The sequence below is a fragment of the Macaca thibetana genome, chromosome 4 (assembly GCF_024542745.1).
Source record: "Macaca thibetana thibetana isolate TM-01 chromosome 4, ASM2454274v1, whole genome shotgun sequence".
NCBI lineage: Eukaryota > Metazoa > Chordata > Mammalia > Primates > Cercopithecidae > Macaca > Macaca thibetana.
Genome location: NC_065581.1, coordinates 45,890,925 through 45,915,283, shown reverse-complemented (window position 1 = coordinate 45,915,283; position 24,359 = coordinate 45,890,925). Strand labels below are relative to the sequence as shown.

At 36.9% G+C, this 24,359-nt stretch overlaps 1 protein-coding gene across 5 annotated transcripts in view; it reads left to right on the top strand.

Annotated features, from left to right (window-relative positions):
• SUPT3H (SPT3 homolog, SAGA and STAGA complex component) overlaps window positions 1-24,359 on the top strand; it is a 527,431-nt gene that overhangs the window by 395,001 nt on the left and 108,071 nt on the right. For all 5 annotated transcript variants that reach the window (XM_050788261.1, XM_050788262.1, XM_050788263.1 and 2 more), the window contains 3 exons: window positions 13,737-13,812; window positions 20,637-20,749; window positions 21,832-21,939. In XM_050788261.1, the coding sequence (XP_050644218.1) occupies window positions 13,737-13,812; window positions 20,637-20,749; window positions 21,832-21,939 (297 nt within the window). The remainder of the gene's footprint in view (window positions 1-13,736; window positions 13,813-20,636; window positions 20,750-21,831; window positions 21,940-24,359) is intronic.

The window sequence follows — 24,359 nt, the reverse complement described above, 5'->3', positions numbered from 1 at the left end:
AAGATACAACATATCAGAATCTCTGGGACACATTTAAAGCAGTGTGTAGAGGGAAATTTATAGCACTAAATGCCCACAAGAGAAAGCAGGAAAGATCTAAAATTGACACCCTAACATCACAATTAAAAGAACTAGAGAAGCAAGAGCAAACACATTCAAAAGCTAGCAGAAGGCAAGAAATAACTAAGATCAGAGCAGAACTGAGATAGAGACACAAAAAACCCTTCAAAAAAATCAATGAATCCAGGAGCTGGTTTTTTGAAAAGATCAACAAAATGATAGACCACTAGCAAGACTAATAAACAAGAAAAGAGAGGAGAATCAAATAGACGTAATAAAAAATGATAAAGGGGATTTACCACCGACCCCACAGAAATACAAACTACCATCAGAGAATACTATAAACACCTCTCTGCAAATAAATTAGAAAAACTTGGAAGAAATGGATAAATGCCTGAACACATACACTCTCCCAAGATTAAACCAGGAAGGAGTTGAATCCCTGAAAAGATCAATAACAGGCTCTGAAATTGAAGCAATAATTAATAGCCTACGAACCAAGAAAAGTCCAGGACGAGACAGATTCACAGCCGAATTCTACCAGAGGTACAAGGAGGAGTTGGTACCATTCCTTCTGAAACCATTCCAATCAATAGAAAAAGAGGGAATCCTCCCTAACTCATTTTATGAGGCCCACATCATCCTGATACCAAAGCCTGGCAGAGACACAACAAAAAAAAAGAGAATTTTAGACCAATATCCCTGATGAACATCAATGCAGAAATCCTCAATAAAATACTGGCAAACCAAATCCAGCAGCACATCAAAAAGCTTATCCACCATGATCAAGTGGGCTTCATCCCTGGGATGCAAGGCTGGTTCAATACATGCAAATCAATAAACATAATCCAGCATATAAACAGAACCAAAGACAAGAACCACATGATTATCTCAATAGATGCAGAAAAAGCCTTTGAAAAAATTCAACAGCCCTTCATGCTAAACTCTCAATAAATTTGGTATTGATAGAACGTATCTCAAAATAATAAGAGCTACTTATGACAAACCCACAGCCAGTATCATACTGAATGGGCATTATCTGGAAGCATTCCCCTTGAAAACTGGCACAAGACAGGGATGTCCTCTCTCATCACTCCTATTCAAAATAGTGTTGGAAGTTCTGGCCAGGGCAATCAGGCAAGAGAAAGAAATAAAGGGTATTCAATTAGGAAAAGAGGAAGTCAAATTGTCCCTGTTTGCAGATGACATGATTGTGTATTTAGAAAACCCCATCATCTCAGCCCAAAATCTCCTTAAGCTGATAAGCAACTTCAGCAACGTCTCAGGATACAAAATCAATGTGCAAAAATCAAAGCATTCTTATACACCAGTAACAAAGAAACAGAGAGCCAAATCATGAGTGAACTCCCATTCACAATTGCTTCAAAGAGAATGAAATACCGAGGAATCCAACTTACAGGGGATATAAAGGACCACTTCAAAGAGAACTACAAACCACTGCTTAATGAAATAAAAGAGGACACAAACAAAGGGAAGAACATTCCATGCTCATGCATAGGAAGAATCAATATCGTGAAAATGGCCATACTGCCCAAGGTTATTTATAGATTCAATGACATCCCCATTAAGCTACCAATGACTTTCTTCACAGAATTGGAAAAAACTGCTTTAAAGTTCATATGGAACCAAAAAAGAGCCCACATTGCCAAGACAATCCTTAGCCAAAAGAACAAAGCTGGAGGCATCATGCTACCTGACTTCAAACTATACTATAAGCCTACAGTAACCAAAACAGCATGGTACTGGTACCAAAACAGAGATATGGACGAATGAAACAGAACAGAGCCCTCAGAAATAATACCACACATCTACAACCATCTGATCTTTGACAAACATGACAAAAACAAGAAATGAGGAAAGGATTCCCTATTTAATAAAGGTGCTGGGAAAACTGGCTAGCCATAAGTAGAAAGCTGAAACTGGATCCTTTCCTTACTCCTTATACGAAAATTAATTCAAGATGGATTAGAGATTAAATGTTAGACCTATAAACCGTAAAAACCCTAGAAGAAAACTTAGGCAATACCATTCAGGACAAAGTCATGGGCCAAGACTTCATGTCTAAAACACCAAAATCAATGGCAACAAAAGCCAAAATTGACAAATGGGATCTAATTAAACTAAAGAGCTTCTTCACAGCAAAAGAAACTACCATCAGAGTGAATAGGCAACCTACAGAATGGGAGAAAATTTTTGCAATCTACTCGTCTGACAAAGGGCTAATATCCAGAACCTACAAATATTTGGTTCAATATACACAAATCAATAAACATAATCAAACAAATCTACAAGAAAAAAACAATCCCATCACAAAGTGAGCAAAGGATATGAACAGACACTTCTCAAAAGAAGACATTTATGCAGTCAACAGGCACATGAAAAAATGCTCGTCATCACTTGCCATCAGAGAAATGCAAATCAAAACCACAATGAGATACTATGTCACACCAGTTAGAATCGCGACCATTAAAAAGTCAGGAAACAACAGGTGCTGGAGAGGATGTGGAGAAAGAGGAACACTTTTACATGGTTGGTGGGACTGTAAACTAGTTCAACCATTGTGGAAGACAATGGGCGATTCCTCAAGGATCTAGAACTAGAAATACCATTTGACCCAGCCATCCCATTACTGAGTATATACCCAAAGGATTATAAATCATCCTGCTATAAAGTCACATGCACATGTATGTTTATTGTGGCACTATTCACAATAGCAAAGACTTGGAACCAACCTAAATGTCCATCAGTGACAGACTGGATAAAGAAAATGTGGCACATATACACCATGGAATACTATGCAGTCATAAAAAAGGATGAGTTCTTGTCCTTTGTAGAGACATGGATGCAGCTGGAAACCATCATTCTCAGCAAACTATCACAATAACAGAAAACCAAACACCGCATGTTCTCACTCGTAGGTGGGAATTGAACAATGAGAACACTTGGACACAGGAAGGGGAACATCATACACTGGGGCCTGTTGTGAGGTGGGGGAAAGGGTGGGGGATAGCATTAGGAGGTATACCTAATGTAAATGACGAGTTAATAGATGCAGCACACCAACATGGCACATGTATACATATTTAACAAACCTGCACGTTGTGCACACGTACCCTAGAACATAAGGTATAATTTTTTAAAAATGGGTTTTTATAATAAGAAGTACTCAATTTAAAATATGTATGTTATTTAAAGTGGATAATTTAAAAATATATGTCCATAGGCAGAGAAAATAAGGCAATTTCTAACAACTAGGGAATTTAGGTAAAGGCACAAATTACCTTTGTACAATTCTTGCAAATTTTTAGAAAATCTAAAATGATTTTAAAATAAAATCATAAAAATACCCACACACACAAAAAAAGATTTGATTGCCCCACTGGATTTTGGACTTATGTGGGACCTGTAACCCCTTCATTTTGGCCAGTTTCTCCCATTTCTAGTGGGTGTATTACCCAATGCCTGTACCACCAATGTATCTAGGAAGTAACTAACTTGTCTTTGATTTTATAGACTCATAGAGGGAAGGGACTTGCCTTGTCTCAGGTGAGACTTTGGACTTGGACTTTTGGGTTAATGCCGGAATGAGTTAAGACTTTGGGGGATGTTGGGAAGGCATGATTTGTTTCTAAATGTGAGGACATGACATCTGGGAGGAGCCGAGGTGGAACTATATGGTTTGGCTGTGTCCCCACTCAAATCTCATCTTGAATTGTAGTTGCCATAATCCCCATGTGTCATGGGAGGGACCCATTGGGAGGTAATTGAATCATGGGGGCAGTTACCCCCATGCTTCTGTTTTCATCATAATGAGTGAGTTCTCAGGAGATCTGATGTTTTTATAAGGGGCTTTTCCTTGTTTTGCTTGGCACTTCTCCTTCCTGCCATCATGTGAAAAGGGATGTGTTTGCTTCCCCTTCCGCCATGATTGTAAGTTTCCTGAGGCCTCCCCAGTTCTCTGGAAATGTGAGTCAGTCAAACTTCTTTCCTTTATAAATTACCCAGTCTCAGGCAGTCCTTTATAGCAGCATGAGAACAGACTAAAACAGTAATCCAGAGGAGAGTTGATGATGGTGGCTTGAACTAGAGTAGTATCAGTGACAGTAGAAGGTGATGAAAGTGGTTTATTTTAGTTACATTTTAAAGATAGAGCTGATGGAACTTGCTTAGAGGGAATTAACTGATGAATTAATCTATGATAAAAATTTTTATTTTCACATGTTTAGAAAAAGTCCTTATTGAAAAAACTAAGATAAATCACATAGTAGCAACAAAGGGAGATTTCAAGCAGGGCTCCCTTGTTCTTTACAGAGTTCTGTGTATCCTTGGGGACGATGTGAAAGCCATGCTGCACTTACAGGCTTCCCCTTTCACAAGATTTTACCTTAAAGATGCTATACTTTTATTCTATGTAAGTAAAGCCAGACTCCATAAAGTGTGCATATGTGACTACTTGAGAATTTGATCTTTCCTAAACCAAGATGGAAAGATCTGCAGTTCTAACTCAAGATTAAAGAGGAAGTATGAACTAAATTTTATGCATTAATGGCTTTATATATTTTTCAGGCAGTATTCTAAAGTTTTATCCAAAATGACCAAAATATTTAACCGTATCCCTGTATGTTTGCTCTACTATAAAGCCTATCAGCTCATCTAGATATTATGTAAACCTCTGAGAACTTTTAGGAATGTTATTCAGAATGCCTAAAGATTTTACACATATTAAACTAGTATGTTCACTTTTTTATATACAGCCAAATAAAAACCACCAAAAAAAAAAAAAAAAAAAAAAAAAAAAAAAAAAAAAGGTGAGGGGGGATTGTGACATCCTTAATCAGGAAAACAAAAAGTCAAAGTCAGTGGTCTATTACTTAAAAGAAACAGTTTGGGCAGAAACTCACATGGCTTTTTATGTTATTTGCCAACTGAGTTATTCCAGAGCATATTTACAACTTCAGGGAAACACTAGCAAAAATTGGTACTAACACTAAACACTGGGATTTACAACTTGACAGGGAATTAGGTTGTATGGCACTAGGTTATTTTAAAAATGATACTTTTCTTAGCACACATTTTATCCCAAGATGGGAAATATTTTATTACGTATGGTTTTTCCCCATTACTGGCTTAATACATTTAGATTAAAAATTTTTAATGGGCATTAAAACATTTTTAAATCTATTACTTTGATTTTAATGACTATATTTTTCATTATATAACAAATTAATGCCCACTCTTGGTGGTTTAAAATGTATTAAAAAGGTAAAGGTCCTATGTTGACATTAATTAATATATTTAGACCCATAGAATAAATCAAAAAAACTGAATTCAATATTTTGAAACAACTCTATTATGTCGTAGTAGCACAAATATCTTTTTGTGTGTTTCTTAATCACTGATGCTTTGTACTGGCTGAGGATTACTCACTTTCAGCACAAAATTTCTTTTAAATACTTTGAATATTCTAGGGTCTACAGCTCTTTAGGAAACTTCATATAATTACTGTAAGACATTCTTAGTACCTTGGACACATAAAATTGGTATATTATGCATGCCACTCTGGGGAAACAAATTAGCACCACTGGAAACCTATTTTTTAAGGCTGTGATATAGAAAATATACTGCATTTCTATTCAAGTCGATATAATTCAGTGAAAATTACAGGTCAAACCTAAGTGAACTTTTGGTTTCTACTGCATCAATCAGTATTCTGAGTTGGTCCCTTAAATATTATTGCATGACATTCTCCTTTGTGTGTGTAAGTGTGTTTCTGTTTTTTGATTTTTTTTTTCTAAAAGCATATATTCAAGCCTTTGCTGTTTCTCTGTGATTTTCTGCCCCTTGGGTAAGTGCTTTGATTATTTTTATGTGTGCACAGTTAATGACTTCCTGTAAGTCAAGCAAAATTAGCTCAAGAGGAAAGAAGATTTCTTTACTTTTGAAACTCTTTTTCTGTTTGTAATTCACTGTAAAAAAAAAAAAAAATTATTGAAATGTGTAACTGAAAAGTTAAAGTTACCTATAATTTCACCTCCAGAGATAAATACTATCAAAAGTACAATATATTTGCTTCCAGACTTTTTCCGTGTATTTGCAGGCATACACACGTGCATATGTGTGTGTGTGTGTGTTCAAACATAAATGAAATTAAGGTACATACATTCTAGTATGAACTTGATTTTTCCATTAATACATTCCCGCAGCTACTCTTTGAGGAGAGACAAAAGTAGCTCACATAGAAAAGTTCAGGAAGGGGTACAATACTATCTAGAAGAACAAATAATTTTAGAAGAGAGAAATCACTGTAAACTGCACAAACTTCCCAGAGGAAGTGGGACCTATGCAAGACCTTGAAGAAAGGGAATGATTTAAATTACCATGGAGATGGGGAGGGGTGACCAGCACAGTAGTGGGGGAGTGGCAGGGTGGCAGCAGTACATGGCACATGTGACAAAGGGTGACTTAACTAAAAACAAAGAATAAATTTGGTTTTAGTGAGAACAATGTGTGCTAAGGTAGAATGGCCCAGATTATGTCTGTATTTAGAAGTCAGACAGTTGAGCTTAAATATAATGCAGTGATTAGTTTAGAGCCATTAGTTTTTGAATCAGAGAAAAGAAAGTGGTGTGGGGATATAGGAGAGCCTACTACAGTGAGTCTTGCAATGTACAAGGGTCTTTTCTCCATGTTTTTATTTAAAATACTAGTATGCAGGATAGGTTGGGAGAGGAAAGGTCTGTGAAAGCTAGGAAGCTGTTGCAATACCCTAGGCCCAAAATGATGACTTTTGCAGTGGAGTAAAAAGAAAGGGTACTTTACCATGTGTTTTGAGGGAGGCTTACTTGGCTTTTGGGAAAGGAGTCTACCAAATTACAAACTCACCCAGCAAGCAGAATGAGCACTCACTGGGGTACTGGATTGCCTCTGCAACCGTCCCAGTAAATCCTTTAACCTCTCTGGACTGACCTCAGCTTTCTTACCTACGGTGAGTTGGGGATATGGTTTCTTCGGCATTCTATGGTATTTACTGACTTGTTAATATTATCCTTCTGCAAGCGGACCACATTATACATATATAAACATGCATATACATTTCATAATTTACACATTGCCTCATTGCTGAATGCTGCTGCCAACCACTCCATTTGAAGTTTTCAAGTTCAGCAACCAGTGCCTGTTGAACATGAGATTGTTGGTAGATTACTGTTTTGGTAAAAGCATTTTGCCTTTTCCATGCAAAAAGCACTCTGCATTTCAATTGTAAGACTTTTAGGAGTAATCAGAATAAGATTTAAAAACAATTTTTTTGGCCAGGTGCAGTGGCTCATGCCTGTAATCCCAGCACTTTGGGAGGCCAAGGCGGGAGGATCACTTGAGGCCAGGAATTCAAGACCAGCCTGGGCAATTTTATAGAGATCTCATCTCTGTAAAAATAAGAATAAAAAACTCGCCAGGCCTGATGGTACACACCTGTAGTCCCAGCTACCCAGGAGGCTGAGGCAGGAGGCTCACTTAAACTGGGGAGGTGGAGGCTGAAGTCAGCCATGATGGTGTCACTGCACACCAGCCTGAGTGACAAAGCAATACCCTGTCTCAAAAAAGAAATTAAAAAAAAACTTGAAGTAGAAGTGAGAGCAGATACTCTCATCTTGGTTTGAAAGTTATGTTCTGTGTTTTTGTGTTGCTGAAGAAAGTTAAATGCCATGTGCCTTGAGAAGCTGCCAAGAGATATGCCAGCACATAGCTTCCATAACCTTTAAAAATGCTTCAGTGAAAGCACACAGAATTTAAATGGAACAGTATGCTGCACAAGTAATCCAGCCTCACACCTCAAAGTGGTACAGATAGGGCAAATGATGATTGTCCGCACTGAAAGTATTTTTCAAAGACATAATCAACTTCACATCAGTTGAAGTAAAAACTTTTCACTGAAAATTCAGATTAACAAATATGTACCAAGAGTTTGTTGTATTCACGATATTGAACAAACAAATTATACTAGGCACTGTATCTGTAGGGATATTAGCATTTCTGTTTTCATTTAAGTAGGACGCAGAAAGTGAGTTCATCTAGCCTAAAAGTCTGCCTCCTCTGAATGTTTTACAATAACAAGAAAAAGCTGTAACTTTCTGGTAGTGAGAAGAGCAACTAGTCACCAGCTATTCTGTTTTACCTTTTTAAAAAGCTATTTCAATTAAATTTTAAAATATGTTGAGTATTTGGGAAACTTTAGGAATAATTCTTTCACAAGTAGTTTCTCCATGTTTGCTCCTGTGTTATAATACTTAGGTATATTGTAATACTAGTAAGATGTAATTTCTGAAAATCCTCTAAGTATGTTTGTTGCATATTTTATGAATGTTCAAGAATGCTGTTGTTGACACCTAAAGAAACCAGGGAGTGGGTGGAATTGACAGATTAAGCAGAAGACAAACTGGACTTGCAGATACAAGAGTATGACTAATCCAAAGATGACCTTACATTCATGTGGCAGTCTGAGATAGGAGAGCATTGTGTAATTTGAGAATGTTCAGTATGAATAAAAGCCATGATAAATCATCTGTGATTATTCAGTGACTTTTATTTCAGAGATTTGTGTTTTCAGTGCCTTTGACAATGATATGATGTATTTTTTATTCTAGTTTAATGACTATACGGACTAGCCAAAGTAACTCTTTTAAAATTAAGTTTGCATTGTAATATTTAGTTCAAAAGAAACTAGAGCCTAAAGGGAGGGAGTACAACCTTCATTACAATTAATATGATCTAGAATAGTAAGTCTTTTCTGAGAAACTTTGTGTACCTTAGAGTAGGTAGGACCCAAGTTTTACTTCTAGTTTTGCCTCTTTATTAGCTGTATACTTTTAAAGTTTTCCTTTAAGTTCTCTAAATCAGTGTCTTCATTTGTAAAATGAAACTAATAAAACTGCTTACTCTTTATTGAGATGGTTTTATTTTATAAATATTTTAAATATGTATATAAATATAAACATTTTATAAATTTTATTTTATAAAACCATCTCAAAGAGTAAGCAGTTTTATTAGCTTCATTTTAAAAATAAAAATAAAAAATAATTATGTTCATTTTAAAAATAAAACCATCTCAAAGAGTGAGCATTATTCTGATCATGATGTTTTACTAGGCTTATGATATTGTCCCCTTGAATCTTTCTCCACAGATTTCTTCAAGGAGTAGAAAAGGACTGCCAATGTATACTTTAGTATGGATCAGAATGGGTGATCTGAATAGAGGCAGACAAGAAGGTAGAATTAGGGTACCACAGTAAATAAGAGCCACACTTATTTAATATTTGACCACCGTGTTGATTTTTTTAATGGACTTTTGTCTTAAAAACTACCTCATCTCTCTGGGATTTGTAAAATTGGATTACAATTTGATCCTAATTCTTACCGTTTCTGGTCTTAGGCCGTTCAACACGTACTTAAATGCATTTCTTTTGTCTCAGTCCATCCATTTGTTGTCCCTTGTTTCAGCTAGTAAGGCCCAGGCAGATCCAAGCACAGCATTGCCTCAGCACTCTAGAAGAGCAGCACAGTTCCTGTATTTAGAGAACATACCGTTCATGAAAGTTAGATATTTACTCCCTTTCTCAGTATTTAAGATGATAGTGGAAGGACAGGAGAAAATATAATACTCAGATGTTGAATTATTTGGATCATATGGCCAAAATTTCTTCCTTTTTTTGTATTTTTGAAACAATTCAGGGGGAAGAGAAGAATAAACAAAAATTAGACGATAAGCATATCCAAATCATCTTCATCTTCAGCCAAAATTTGTTCCTTTTTTTGTTTTGTTTTTAAACAATTCGGGGGAAGAGAGAGGAATAAACAAAAATTAGGTGATAAGCATATCCAAATCATCTTCATCATCCTTAAATCCAAGTCAGTGCATATATAGCTCAAAGATTCTCTGATTTCATGAACTCCCTTGACCATGCTGTGAATAGCATTCATGTGTTGTATCATGTAATATTCGAGGACATTAGTATTAGTACAGTGCTTCCAGTCTTTCTCACATCATAGCTCACATAGAAAATGATAATATTTTTATCACCCACCAAGGTAAATGGACAAGGCAGCTGGTAGCAGATACCAGCCTAGGAGTTCTGCCTCAGCCTTGTTCAGCATCCAGAGAGTGAATGGAAGCAGTATCTCTTCACACCTGTGACGTGCTTGCACTATCAGATACACTACAGTTTCTGCACTCTGCATTAGATTACCCCCAGGTTGTACATTATTTGCTGACCCAGGGTCTCGCTAATTTCTTTTTCTTATGAATAGTTTGAGCATGTTAATTGTAGGGGCTACATGACATGTTTTAGTAAGACAATATATGAAACTTAGAGCATCCCAAAGGAAAACATTGGAATAAAAAGTTACCATTAGTTGAAGACAGCTTTTTATAATGAAAATAGGCTGACTTAGGAATTGGGAGTCCTGGGCTTGAATTCTAACTTAGGCAACCTTTGACAAATCACTTCTCTGAGCCTCAACTTCCTTATCTTTGAATTGAAAAGATTTGAACAAGATAAACTTTAAGCTGCCTTCTATCTCTAAGCCATGATTTTGTATTGTCTGTAAGTCTTTGCTGTTGAGTCAGCTGCTTTGCTTGGAGTGTTTCCTGTGTGCTAGGCACAGGATAAATGACTTCTTATATATACCCTAGGGTCAGATTTTTGGGGCTCCTCAGATCAAAGTTTACTGCTTCGATGCTGGAGGAATTAAAAAAGAACTAGGATGCTTAATGAAGAAAAGAGAATAGGCATTGGAGAGGGTATCTGAAAGGAATGAAGCTAGCCATAATAATTTAGTCTTTCAGATGTTTATGGTTATCTTTGAAATATTGTACCTGGCAATTCTGGCAACCTTAACCTCTGAAGATAAATTTTCCTAACTCTCATTTCTAGAAACACTTATTGCCAATACATCAGCTATGTAAGCATATATGCAGAGGCTGCCAAATCTTGGTTGTCCAACTTGGTGGAATAAAAAGTTGGTGTTAAGAATCCCTTTAGGAACATTCTTTTTCCATGGTTATCCAGGTCCTTTCTGTCTAGCCATATATTGGGTGGAGGAGGCTACCAGGCTGGAGAGTAGCAGAGATGGTATGTAGGAATCATTAGATCATCATTCTCGATCTAGTTCCATTATGGGGATAGTCATTTGCCCTGTGGAATAAAACGGTAGCATTTTTTCATCCAACAAATGTTTATTGCTTATTTACCATGTGTCAGATATTTTCCTAGGAGCTAGAAATTCAAACCTGAGTGGTTCCTGCTATAGTGAGACATAGACAAGCAGGTATATAATATACAAGCATATGTACATAGATACAAATTTATGATAGTATTATCAGTCTTCGAGAGTTTATTTAAATAAACACATGAGCTTTTTTTTTTTTTTTTTGAAACGGAGTCTCCCTCTGTTGCCCAGGGTGGAGTGCAGTGGCGCAATCTCGGCTCTCTGCAACCTCTACCTCCCGAGTTCAAGCGATTCTCCTGCCTCAGCCTCCCAAGTAGCTGGGACTACAGCCACATGCAACTATGCCCTGCTAATGTTTTATATTTTTAGTAGAGACGGGTTTCACCATGTTAGCCAGGATGGTCTCAATCTCCTGACCTCGTAATCCACCTGCCTCAGCCTCCCAAAGTGCTGGAATTATAGACATGAGCCACCACGCCCAGCTGCAACTTTTTTGTAACGTTCAAAACACATAAATAAATTCTCCCTTTCTTGCTTCCTATTTTCATCAGGAAACATTTATTGAGTCATGTGTCAGATACATTAGAAAGAGGGCTAAAACTAGATCATGCATTTATATATCAAAAAATACTTCCAAGTAAATAAAAATTAACCCAATAATATACTCTTAAGGAGACATGGTTTTCTGTTTGTCTGTCTGTTTGTTTTTTTGTTTGTTTGTTTTTTGAGACAGAGTCTCACTCTATCACCCAGGCTGGAGTGCAGTGGCGTGATCTCAGCTCACTGCAACCTCCACCTCCCAGGTTCAAGCAATTCTCCTGCCTGCACTTCCCAAGTAGCTGGGATTACAGGCCTGTGCCACTACGTCCAGCTTATTTTTGTATTTTTAGTAGAGACAGGGTTTTGCCATGTTGGCCAGGCTGGTCTCAAACTGCTGCCTTCAAGTGATCCACCTGCCTGGGCCTCCCAAGTGCTGGGATTACAGGCGTGAGCCACCACACCCAGCCAAGACCATGGTATTTCTGACACATGCACAAGAAGATATGTACATACATATATACATATATGTGTATTTGTGTATATATAAAAAAAGATAAATTTGTGTATAGTTGTGTAATTTATATATTTATCTTTATATATGTGTGTGTATATATACACATATATACCTTATGTGTATACACATACATATATACTTTTTATATATATTTTTAAAATGTTTGTACATGCCCAAAAAGGATACTTGAACCTAGTGGGTAAATAACCAAGAGAAACTTGCATTTGTGCCTGCATATATGTATGTTTGTGAGTATGTGGATGTGTGGGAGGTAAGGAATGAAGGAAGGGAGAGAGGGAGGGAAAGAAAAAAGGGAGGCGGAAAATGAGGAAGGGGAAAAGTAGTCAGTGGTCTTAGAAGGAACCACAGTAGTGACTAGTAATTTTTACCTTAACTCCCACTGCCCCGTCTGTATTCTCTATTAAGCTCCAGTTAGTACACCATTATTCATTCCATCAACTGACATATCACTGGAATTGACTACTCACACAAATAAAAGAAAAAAGAATAATTTCTGTTTCAAAAATACAAAACATCCACAGACATTAGAAGAAATGGTACTTATGTGCTTCAACAACGATGGTAAAGACAACTTGCTGAAAGTTCTTCCACAACAGAAAAAAAAAAAAAAATTAAATCTGAGATTTTTTTTTTTCTTCGCTGGGCAGAAATTCATTCCAAGAAGTACCAGCCTGTCTCATTTCAAAATGCTCTCCTTACCAAGGAAGCGGAAGTGGTCATATTCCTTCCCACCAAACTATGGACGAATTATAATTATCCTACCTCTTGTGGGACAGTGAAGCAGTAAACATCTGCTATACTGAATCAAAAACTCCACAAATGAAACTATACCAAATGAATCATACCTGGACTCAGATTAAAGGATCTGTATTTTGTTTACCTTTTTCTTTATTTTCTTGCAATCTAAAATATGGATTTGTCAACTGTGGCCCCAGATTCTAACTGAAAGGGAATAATATATGGATTCCATTTGCCGATTCTTGTTTAACATTGAACATCACAGCTTTAAAGCACATTGACAGTAATATTTGTAACAATTTTTCTGCTTGGTTTATTATTCCCTCATCATTTTCTTTTTCTTTAAAAGGATGATACAAGTTAGAAAATTTAGACATGAGGTCCTTTAGTTTTAGTTTCAATAACAAAGGAGCAGAAAGTAGTATTTAAACTTTATTTCCAAAAGACACCAGCTTCACAACTAGTGTTATCGTAATTTTATGTGTCATGATCTATGTGGTAGTACTACCCTGTTCACCTGGAATAAGGAAAGGAAAATGGTCAATTCTAAGTTTAAGCTGTGAAAACATATATAATAGTCTACTTGCTTTAAAAAATGTTGTGTCTTTTTATCTATTAGAGAGCAGAAAGACAAACTCGAATTATGGATTCAGCTCAATATGCAGAATTCTGTGAAAGTCGACAACTAAGTTTCTGTAAGTAACCATTTAACTTTGCTTAATTATATGCGTAAGAGATTTGTCTTATAGATGTACTGAAGTATGACAGGATCTGTTTCTTAGAAATTGGTGAATTTAATATATGTGTATTTGTAACTGCTATAGAAACAATCTCTACATTGTGGGGAGCCTATAAAAGATTTTCCTACCTTCTACTGCTTTGCAATTAATAACATTAAGAGGTCTTAAAGGGTGCTGGTAATATACAGAGTGCTATGTTAATTATTTACAGTACTTTTAATCATAAAAATTCAATTTTTCTTATTATTTCCATTTTAATTTCTAGTTTCCTAGTCATATTTACACTAGTATTTCTGATTGCATTTGATCCATAAGACTCTGATAGTAGTCATGACATTTAAAGGCCCCCAATATTAATTATGGATACCAACCTTTTCCTTTATGTATACTCCTATTACCACAAAGGAACATATCAGTGGTCTCTTCCATTTTTGTCTAACCTACTGTGGTATGTATTCAGTGTTAGCCAGATTTATTAGTACATGCTCTAGTAACACTAGTAACCTTGTGGTAAAATTAGTACTTTCACATCACTGCACATCAGCTTATTAAAAGTGTATAATGACTCATAATAGTGAGCTCGATTGTGTAGCAAAACATCCTTACAGCAAAGTTTCAGTTATGACTAAGGCTCTCAGGGTAAAGGTCAAAGAAGAAAGTGTGATGAAAAGTCCAGTTAAAAATATGACAAAGTAGCACATGACCATGGTCTGAGGGATTATAGAAACAATGGTGTCTTCAAATGAAAAGCTATTATGTGGTCACAATAACAGCATATTTGATTTGGAAAAAGAAAGGGAGAGCTTCATTTATAGATTATAAAGTGCAAATAAATGACACATTTCATAGTATCCCATGTAAATGTCAGTAAAATATAGGAAAACATGTTTTGGAAGATTTTTTTTTTCTGACTAAATATACTTTCCAATTTGACTAACAACTTGGCATCATACATCTGTGAAGCATTAAGTAAATGGCACTTCAGATCATGGCAATTTCAGCAAATGAAAGGTTTTGTATTGTAATTTTTAGGTTTAAAAATGGCATTCAAGTCTTTATAAGTATCAACCTCCAGTTTATAAAGTAACATTTAGTGCAATTGAACTATTTTTTTAAATTATATTTTAAATTTAATTCACTTAAAGGAACAGATATACTACTTTCACACTAAAACTCATAGTCTTAAAGTATCCTAGTATGCCTTCTCTTTGAAAATCAGATTTTCAGTTACTTCATGTTTTTTTGTCTGTTTGTTTTTGTTTGTTTTGTTCTTGTTTTGTTTGTTTGTTTGTTTTTTGAGATGGAATCTCACTGTGTTGCCCAGTCTGGAGTACGGTGGTGCGATCTTGGCTCACTGCAGCCTCCTCCTTCTGGGTTCAAGTGATTCTCCTTGCCTCAGTCTCCCAAGTAGCTGGGACTACAGACGTGCACCACCACGCCCATTTAATTTTTGTATTTTTAATAGAGACGGGATTTCACTATGTTGGCCAGACTGGTCTTGAACTCCTGACCTCAGGTGAGCCACCATACCCGGCCCATGTTTTATTTTTAACTCAATAATAAACTATAGTAGATTAAAAAATAATATTTTCCCTTCCTATATAAAATAACTATAGTATAAACAGTATATTGTGTCTAATTTTCTTGTCTTTAGAGTGGAAGGATTTGGTCATTTAGAACTACTTATATATGGTGCCCATAGCTGCTTTATTATGAAACCTTGGTGGGGAAATCTGTTTTATATGACAAAATACTGTGGTTGAGAATGCTTTAATCCATGTGGGTCAGCAAATTCGGAAGCTATTCCTGCACTCATCAGAGTGTTATACTCTTTTCATTCTTCTCCTTCTAACAAATTACCAAGATACAGGAATTGTGGTCCTGCCATATGTATCTTCTTAAGTATTTGATCATAGCCATCCCTGGAATTACTGGTATATTTTAGAATAATGAGTCTGTAACTTTATAGGCTGAGGGTAAGCTGTAGCATGAGCACACTAATCTAATTCACAATTCAGTCTTTTGTTTTTATATGTATATAAGTCAGAGAGTTATTTCTCTTAAAGTCTTTTAAAATCTGATATTAATATTGACACACAAACCTCATAATTATAATTAAAGAATAATTATAATAATTTAAATTATAATTTATAATTTATAATTAAAATGTATAATTGGTAAATTATTTTCCAGTCCTTTACTTTCAACTTTTTATTTTATATTTGATTTTCTCTCAATTTTCTTTGTAATCAGAGAGGCTCTGTGTATTTTAATTGATTAATTTATATGGATTTAATTACTGATACTGTATATGCTGTCTTGTGTTTTAAATTTACTGTGCTTTTTAATTTGCTTTTTCTCCTCCTTTTTTATGTTGTATTAGATCGATTGGGTTTTCTTCATTTCTTTTTCCTCTGCTAGTTTGTAAGTCCTATATTCTCTTTGTACTATTTCAGTTGCTTTTTTTGATATACATCCATGACTTAAAGTTTTTAAAATTGTTAAGTATTTGGCTGGGCATGGTGGCTCACGCCTGTAATCCTAGCACTTTGGGAGGCCGAGGCAGGTGGATCACCTAAGGTCAGGAGTTCGAGACCAGCCTGACCAACATGGTAAAACCCTGTCTCTACTAAAAATACAAAAATACAAAAAAAAAAAAAAAAAAAAAAAAACTAGCCAGGTGTGGTGGTGGACGCCTATAATCCCAGCTACTTGGGAAGCTGAGGCAGGAGAGTCACTAGAACCTGGGAGGCAGAGGGTGCAGTGAGCCAAGATCGCACCATTGCACTGTCAGCCTGGGGGACAGGGTGAGACTCCGTCTCAAAAAAAAAAAAAAAAAAAAGCATTTATAAGTATTTAAACTTTGCTTCTTGGCCTAATGTCATTTTTTCCTACAGCTCTGTACATGCTTAAAACACCGTTTTTTATCTTAAATGGCTTTATTTTGCCCTCATACTTAAATGATTGTTTAGTTGGGTAGGAAATGGTAAGCTGATCGTTACTTGTTAAAACATGATTCCCTTGTCTTTTGGCCCCTGTTATTGGTAGAAGTTTGCTGTCAGTCTGCTTGTTATGTATTTTTCCTGTGGAAGAAACTAAGAGAATGAAGACATTGACTCCAGGTCCCCCCTTATATGGGGAAATGAGCACACTGGCCAAAGTAGTTGCCCATAAATATGTATAAAGGAAAGGAATAAGGAACTCCTGCTAGGGAAGGTTCCAGGGAAAACCATGCCCTCTGAAGAAGGCTATTTTGAATTAGGTTGAAATTGCAGAGTAGCTTATTCTGAGTGGACTAAGCATTCCAGAGGACCCTAAGGAAAGGACTGGGAATGGAAAGACTGTTGGGAAGGGATGGGATAGAAATCACCAAATAGTATGTAGGCATGAGAGAATGGAATATTGCAAGAAACTTAAATTTTATTAGTGATCATTGACAAGAAAGATAAAAAGTATGTGAGATTAACCCTAAATTTCCATATGAAATTATCATGTAAAGTTGTTTTTTAAGTTCAGCACAGCACAGGCTGAAAATCCAGGTAGTATTACAAAGCTAATAATCCTAGGAACTTTTGACCATTGCTCAGGATTCTATTTAAATTGTTAGTCAGTTTCCAGGTTATCCTTTCTCCTGATACGTTGGGAAGAGGGGCGAAGGAGAAGGAACTTGTTTATTCTCAGGCCCCTCTCACCTCTTGATGAAAGCAAACTGTCTTAACTAGAGGTATCTGTGCCTCCAACAATACCTTGGAAGCGTCAGGCTTTAAAGCCATCCTTCTCCAGGTGACAGGGATGGAATTAGCTCTCAAGGAATCTCCACCTCTTGGTGGAATGGCAATAACCCAAGTGGTTTTTGGGACTTCTATGCATGTCTTTTGATGAATAGAAAAGTTTGGACCCTACTCTTTTGTTTAAAAAATACTTTATTCATTCATTTATTCATTTCTTCTGGAAATATTTCTTGTGAGTCTGCTAATGCCAGGCATTATTCTAGGTGCTAGGGATACAGTTGGAGATATATGGTCCTTGTCCCTGCATTCTCAATGGTTACAATCTAGCAAGGAAGCTAATTCTGTTGCTTATGTGGATAGATCCAACTGAATATTAATAATGATCCTTTCCTTCACTTTTAAAATCAAATGTTTAGAGCACAGTTCCAAAATATCTGTTTCTGTCCTAAAGATCTGTCAAGGAGATAAGTGAATAATGTACATCTCATTGATCTTGCCAAATTGCTGCCTGTTAACTTTAACTTCAGAAGTATTCCACAGATGTTAAACAAGTGTTTGTGAGCTATTGCAGCATACTAGTTAGATGGAATGTTGCATGTCAGAAAGTATTTGGAAGATTTGTTACTTTGGGGAGATAGCTTTAAGGAGGATTATCATAATTCTGCCATATTTGACAGCTTTGGGTATATGCTTCGATAGCAGGACTTAATGTTTTCTATGATTTATTTAAAAGAGAACTCTTCTGTATGTGGAATCCTTGAAGATTCTATATAGAAGGATCACAATATCGTGCTTTGAGTTACTGTTAAGTGTTTTATAGACCTGTGGGGCCAGATTAATCAAAAGAATAATCAGTGGATTATAAAGAAAATCTTATAGATTTCATAAAATCTTCACTATCAATCTTTCCCTCTAGGTTACTAGTTAGATGAATAATGTCTAATGAAGTGCCTATATCAAATTAGACTCTGCTTAGCACTGTGGCAGTGTAGAGATATTTAACGAAAGGTTATATACGTGCTTGGTTCTGTATATGCTTGGTACTATTACACATGCAGAGACATAAGGCATGGTCTTCTCCCACAAAAATTTGTAATATGGCTTAAGAAATTATAAGCATTTGTGAAAGAATGTCTGATGGTATCAGTGTTCAATAAATGGCTAGAGTGGGGAAGTACACCTTTGGCCTGTATGATCAAGATTCATGGGAATGAAGAAGAGTGATGGGAGAGCATCCCCTGGAAGGAAAAGAGTAGGAGTAGACACACAGAGAAGAAGACTCAAGGCCAGGTGATGGTTTAATAGGGAAATATCACAAAGGCTGCTTGGAATCAGTCTCGATGGTTTTGAGAGTCAGGATTAAGAATTTAGACATCTTCATAATCAGAAAAAATGTAACCACAGGCTTAGATTAGACCAGATGTCAGTTTATTTCATTTAACTTTAAATTTACAACACCTTTGAGCCATTCTAGTAATAGACACTTTTTTTGGGGGGGGGCGGGGCGGACAGAGTTTCACTCTTGGGCAGTGGCCCCATCTTGGCGCTCTGCAACCTCCGCTTTCCGGTTTCAAGCGATTCTCCTGACTCAGCCTCATGAGTAGCTGGGACTACAGACGCCTGCCACCACGCCCAGCTAATTTTTTGTATTTTTAGTAGAGATGGGGTTTCACCATGTTGGCCAGGATGGTCTCGATCTCTTGACCTTGTGATCCGCCCGCCTCGGCCGCCCAAAGTGCTGGGATTACAGGCGTGAGCTACTGCACCCGGCCTAGACACTTTTTTTAAACGGATTTATTTCAGTAGGTTTTTTTGGGGGAACCGGTGGTGTTGAGTTACATGAATCTTTAGTAGTGATTTCTGAGATTTTGGTGCACCCATCACCCGAGCAGTGTGTACACTATACCCAATGTGCAGTCTTTTATCCCTCACCCCCCTCCCACCCTTTCCCCTGAGTCCCCAAATACCATTGTATCATTCTTATGCCTTTGCGTTCTCATAGCTTAGCTCCCATTTGTGAGAACATACGATGTTTGGGTTGCCATGTGGCGGAGGCAGGGTTAGGCATGTCTGAGCTCAGACTCTTCTTGGGCGGGACTTGCTGTGGGGGATGAGGGTGTGGCTTCTAGACCAAGGGAGTTATGTCCCCAGGGGCATTGTGGCTGCCTCTGTTGCCCCACGCAGGTCGCCAGGGAAGTGGGGGAAAGCCGGCAGCCACAGGCCTCACCCAGCTCCCATGGAGCCCACAGAGCGAAAGCCCGGTCTCACTCCCACCATGCCCCCTTCCTGTAACAGCACCGAGTTTATTTCCAGGCAGCTGGTGAGCAAGGCTGAGAACTTTCCCCAGGCTACTGGCTTCCTAGGTGAGAAAGCAAGCCTACTCACAGTTCCTCTGCGTCCCACAGAGCCTGCAGCGGTGATCCACCTCCTTCAAGGGGTCTGTGGCTCTAGCCTTTTCTGGTATATTCCTGCAGTAGTTCTTGGAGCCAAAGTTCACGGTGTGGGTCTCCACACGCTGCTCTATCCATCCAAGTTGCCTCCTATGTGCCATTTTCCTCTGAGACAATAGACAATATTTTTGAAAAGTATTAGCAATAATTTCTGTATGTTTCTTTTTTCATCACAGGTTCTTTCTTGCAGGATTTTCTTTCTGTATGAGTAAATTAAGGTTACATCAGACAACATCTTCTGACTGTTGTAACATAAGCTGTAGCCAATGGTAAATCTGACAGTGTGAGAAGTATTAAACATTAAATGGTTTAATATACTATGTCATATAGCATAGGTATAAAATAAAAAATCCAAATACGTAAGAGAGTTGTTGAAAACAACCATTATGTTGCCTTATAATTGAAAGTTAAAACTTGAATTTCTTGGGACCAGAATATCTAGATATTAATAAAAGCTGGAACACATTGCATTTTATGTGCATTATTTTTTGTGTACAATTCTGAGTATACATATTTTTCATTTTGTGATAGTAATGTGCAGTATTAAAACACTTTAAAAATTAAAATTTCTACACTTGTTTTTTTTTTACATGACCAGCCAAAAAAGCTTCCAAATTTCGAGACTGGTTGGACTGCAGCAGTATGGAGATAAAACCCAATGTTGTCGCAATGGAAATCTTAGCATATTTAGCGTATGAAACTGTGGCACAGGTAAGAATTCTAATCTGTCATATCAGGCCACACTGGCTGTTTTTTCCTTATCTCTGCCCATGATCAATTCTTCTTCTGCCTGCTGCTCTACCAGGAATAATAGCCATAATTCTCTCCTGTGACATTTACATCATTTACTAAAATTTAGTTCAGTTATGTGTATCTGCATCCTCAATTCAAGTGGGTGTTAGGATAAGAAAGACAGTTTCTTGCACCTTTATCCTAATGAGAAATGGAATCCCTGCATACTTTTTCTTGACATTGAACTCTAAGTCCACATCTGCCTTGTTTAGAGTTTATTTTTGAACTTTGAAAAACTCCTTTCTACGTATGTGAGATCTTAAGAGTACTTACCAAATTCTGGGTCTGGAATCTCGCCCTCTAAAAGACTAAAAGACTTTCTCAAGATGTGGTCTTTTGACCACAAGCATCAGCATCTCCTTGGTTCTTGTTTAAAATGCAAATTCTGGCCAGGCACGGTGGCTCATGCCTGTAATCCCAACACTTTGGGAGGCCGAGGCAGGTAGATCACCTGAGGTCTGGAGTTCAAGACCAGCCGGGCCAACATGGTGAAACCACATCCTGCTAATAACACAAAAAAAAGTTAGCCAGGCATGGTGGCGGGCGCCTATAGTCCCAGCTACTCAGGGAGGCTGAGGCAGGAGAATCATTTGAACCTAGGAGGCGGAGGTTGCAGTGAGCTGAGGTCGTGCCATTGCACTCCAGCCTGGGCAACAAGAGCGAAACTCCATTTCAAAAATAAAATAAAATAAAGCAAATTCCTAGACTGTATGCTTAAAACAGACCTACTGAATTAGAATCTCTGGACTTAAAGCCCAGAAATCTGCACTAGTGATTATGAAATAAATTTTGAGAACTACTCTCCTAAAAGGTCAGAATATATCATGACTAGGTCCATTCACCAGTCAATTAAAGTGTGTGCTCATGTCTACAATATAGATTTTTAGGCAAGCAGGATTATCAGTAACATTCACAATGTATTGCTTTTAGGTTTGCCACTTCAGTGGCATTCATGATTATTACTAGCTATGTGACTTTATTTCATTCTTCTGGTCTTCTAGTTAGTGGATCTGGCTCTGCTTGTGAGGCAAGACATGGTAACTAAGGCAGGGGACCCCTTCAGTCATGCTATTTCTGCAACCTTCATTCAGTATCACAACTCTGCTGAGGTAAGTACAAAAAAATAATCTGCCTTTAACACATTTGTGAATTTTGTCACATATCTGGTATTTACATTAGTGTTTCTTTTAAAAAGATTATGCAGGAATGTATAGCCTTCAGTCAAAGAATCTTAATACATTAGACATTCCAATAAATATTTAATTGAGCACCTACTATGTGCCAGGCCCTGACAGTCCATGTAAGACAATGATTTTTTTCACCTGTTTCTTACTTCACTTAGCTTTCCTAGCCCTTCAATGAAAGGGATGGTTGCAAGGCATTTCTTATTTTTATGGGAGATGAAAAACTGGTTTAAGTAATGTTGGAAAAGTCATTTATTTCTTTGTGCCTCAAAAGATAAGAGTGTTATCATTATTATTCACATAATAATTCCTGGCATTTATTGATAACTTTCCATTTCAATTATTGATTCATCTCTAAACATGATTTAAAGAAGCTTGTCTTCATTCATCTTGAGTTTTTAGATTGCCCCTACTATGTGAAAATTATGTTCTTTTCTGATCTGCTTTTGCTATGGGAACTAAAGTTTTCTTGCCAATTTTAAGGCTCTGTATAATAACTGTGCACCACTTTTAGTATATAGAATATCCTCTGTAAACAGCATCTACCTTAAAACCAGAAATGTATTGCAGTGTGTTGAATATATTCGCCAATATTTGACCCTTTTCACTAACAAAAACAGCAGTTTCACATAATTCAATCGAATATCCATAGATAAGACAGTGAGAAGGTTAAGTTCGTATCTACATGTAGAGTTGTAAAGTAAGTTTTGGATCAAGTTGGTTGAAATGTATAACCTGAAAATGGTTAAGCTCTGTATATACCTTAATTACACATTTCTACTCCTTGTTAATATCTGTAGGCAAGGATAGTGGTTCAAATCATCTCTAAGAAGTAGTTGTAATCTTTTTTAGGTCACAGACCCCTTTGAGAATCTGATGAAAACTATAAACCCTTTTACTAAGCACATTCACAAATTTTTCCTACAGTTTCAGGCTGTTTAGAGACATTCTGAAGCCATTCTGTGGATCCAAGGAATCTGTGAACCCTATGGGCCATAGGTTTAAGTTTCTCTGCTCTAGGATACTTAGAAAATATGTTAAGATATATGCCTGTATAGCATCTTATTACAAACAAAAGGACAATTTAACATTTTCTTATGCTGCTTGGAAAATCAAATTGGCTTGGAAACTAAATAGAAATTAAAATGTTTATACCCATTAAAAATCCATTTTTTTCTTAGAAAAGGTCATACATCATTATCAGTCAACATACAAAAGTCCCTAAAGCTTACTTAGTTGATTAATCACTATTTGTTTTCTTTATGTTACAAACCCAAATTATGATGTCAAAGAACACCCTTTAAAATGTCTTTGATGCATGTTCACTTTATGAATATGTGTATAAGTATGCTTTCCATTAACATCAGACAAATTTGTTATAACATTTCTAATTGAGGAAATTTACTGTGAACACAACAAGCCTAGTTTTCTTTTAACATTCAAGTGATTGCTTGCATGCCTAGGAAAACTCTTTATTTCCCCTTTTTTCTTGGTTCTCCAGGGTGGCCAAGCTGCCCTGGGCAACTGCTCAGCAACCACAGCCGCTGTTCCCAGCTACCCAGCAGTTGAGAGGAATATCCTATATGTACTGGATTTCCTGGGCCCTCTGGGAGGTGGGAGCATGAGTGTCAGAGAGCCTTCTGACAAAATATGTTAGTATAAGCCTCAAACTTTTTTCTGGCTGGCAGACACCCCCCTCCTCTCCTGTGACTGATACAAGATGAATATTCAGAGACTGGAAGTCTTCCTTCCTGCCCTTTTTCACCTGACAAAATCAGCAGGCAACATTAAGGGCCTGTACATCAAATACTATACCAAATTGAGTCCAAAGTGGGGCTCTGGAGACTGAGATGATCTGTGTTCAGGGAGACAGGACATTTTGTAAAACAAATAAGCAAATAATTGAACAAACAAACAGTTTAAGATGGCATATACTAGTCTCCAAATGAGTGACTCAGACAGAAAGTACAGAAGTTTAAAAGAAAACAAAACAAAAATCCTCTCGTTGCAGACTTTAGAGAGAAAGCTGAGGTTAAAGGAAAAATAGGACTTTGATAAGGTAGAAGTTAGGATAATACTCTAGGACTCAAAGACAGCATAAGTACCATTTTACAAGGGGAAAAACCCAACGCTGTTTAAAATATTCAAGAATTAAGGTTCATTAAAGAGGAATAGTAGGCATTTGGATTAGAAAATTAAGGTTCAGATTGTACAGAGTCTTAGACTGCTAGAGTTAACAAGGAATGGATGGTTGATGGTTTCTTGGCTGAAGGGTGAGGAGTTCAAAAGGGTGTTTTAAGATCCAAATGGTAGTGCCATGTACAGTGGATTAGAATTGGAAATGC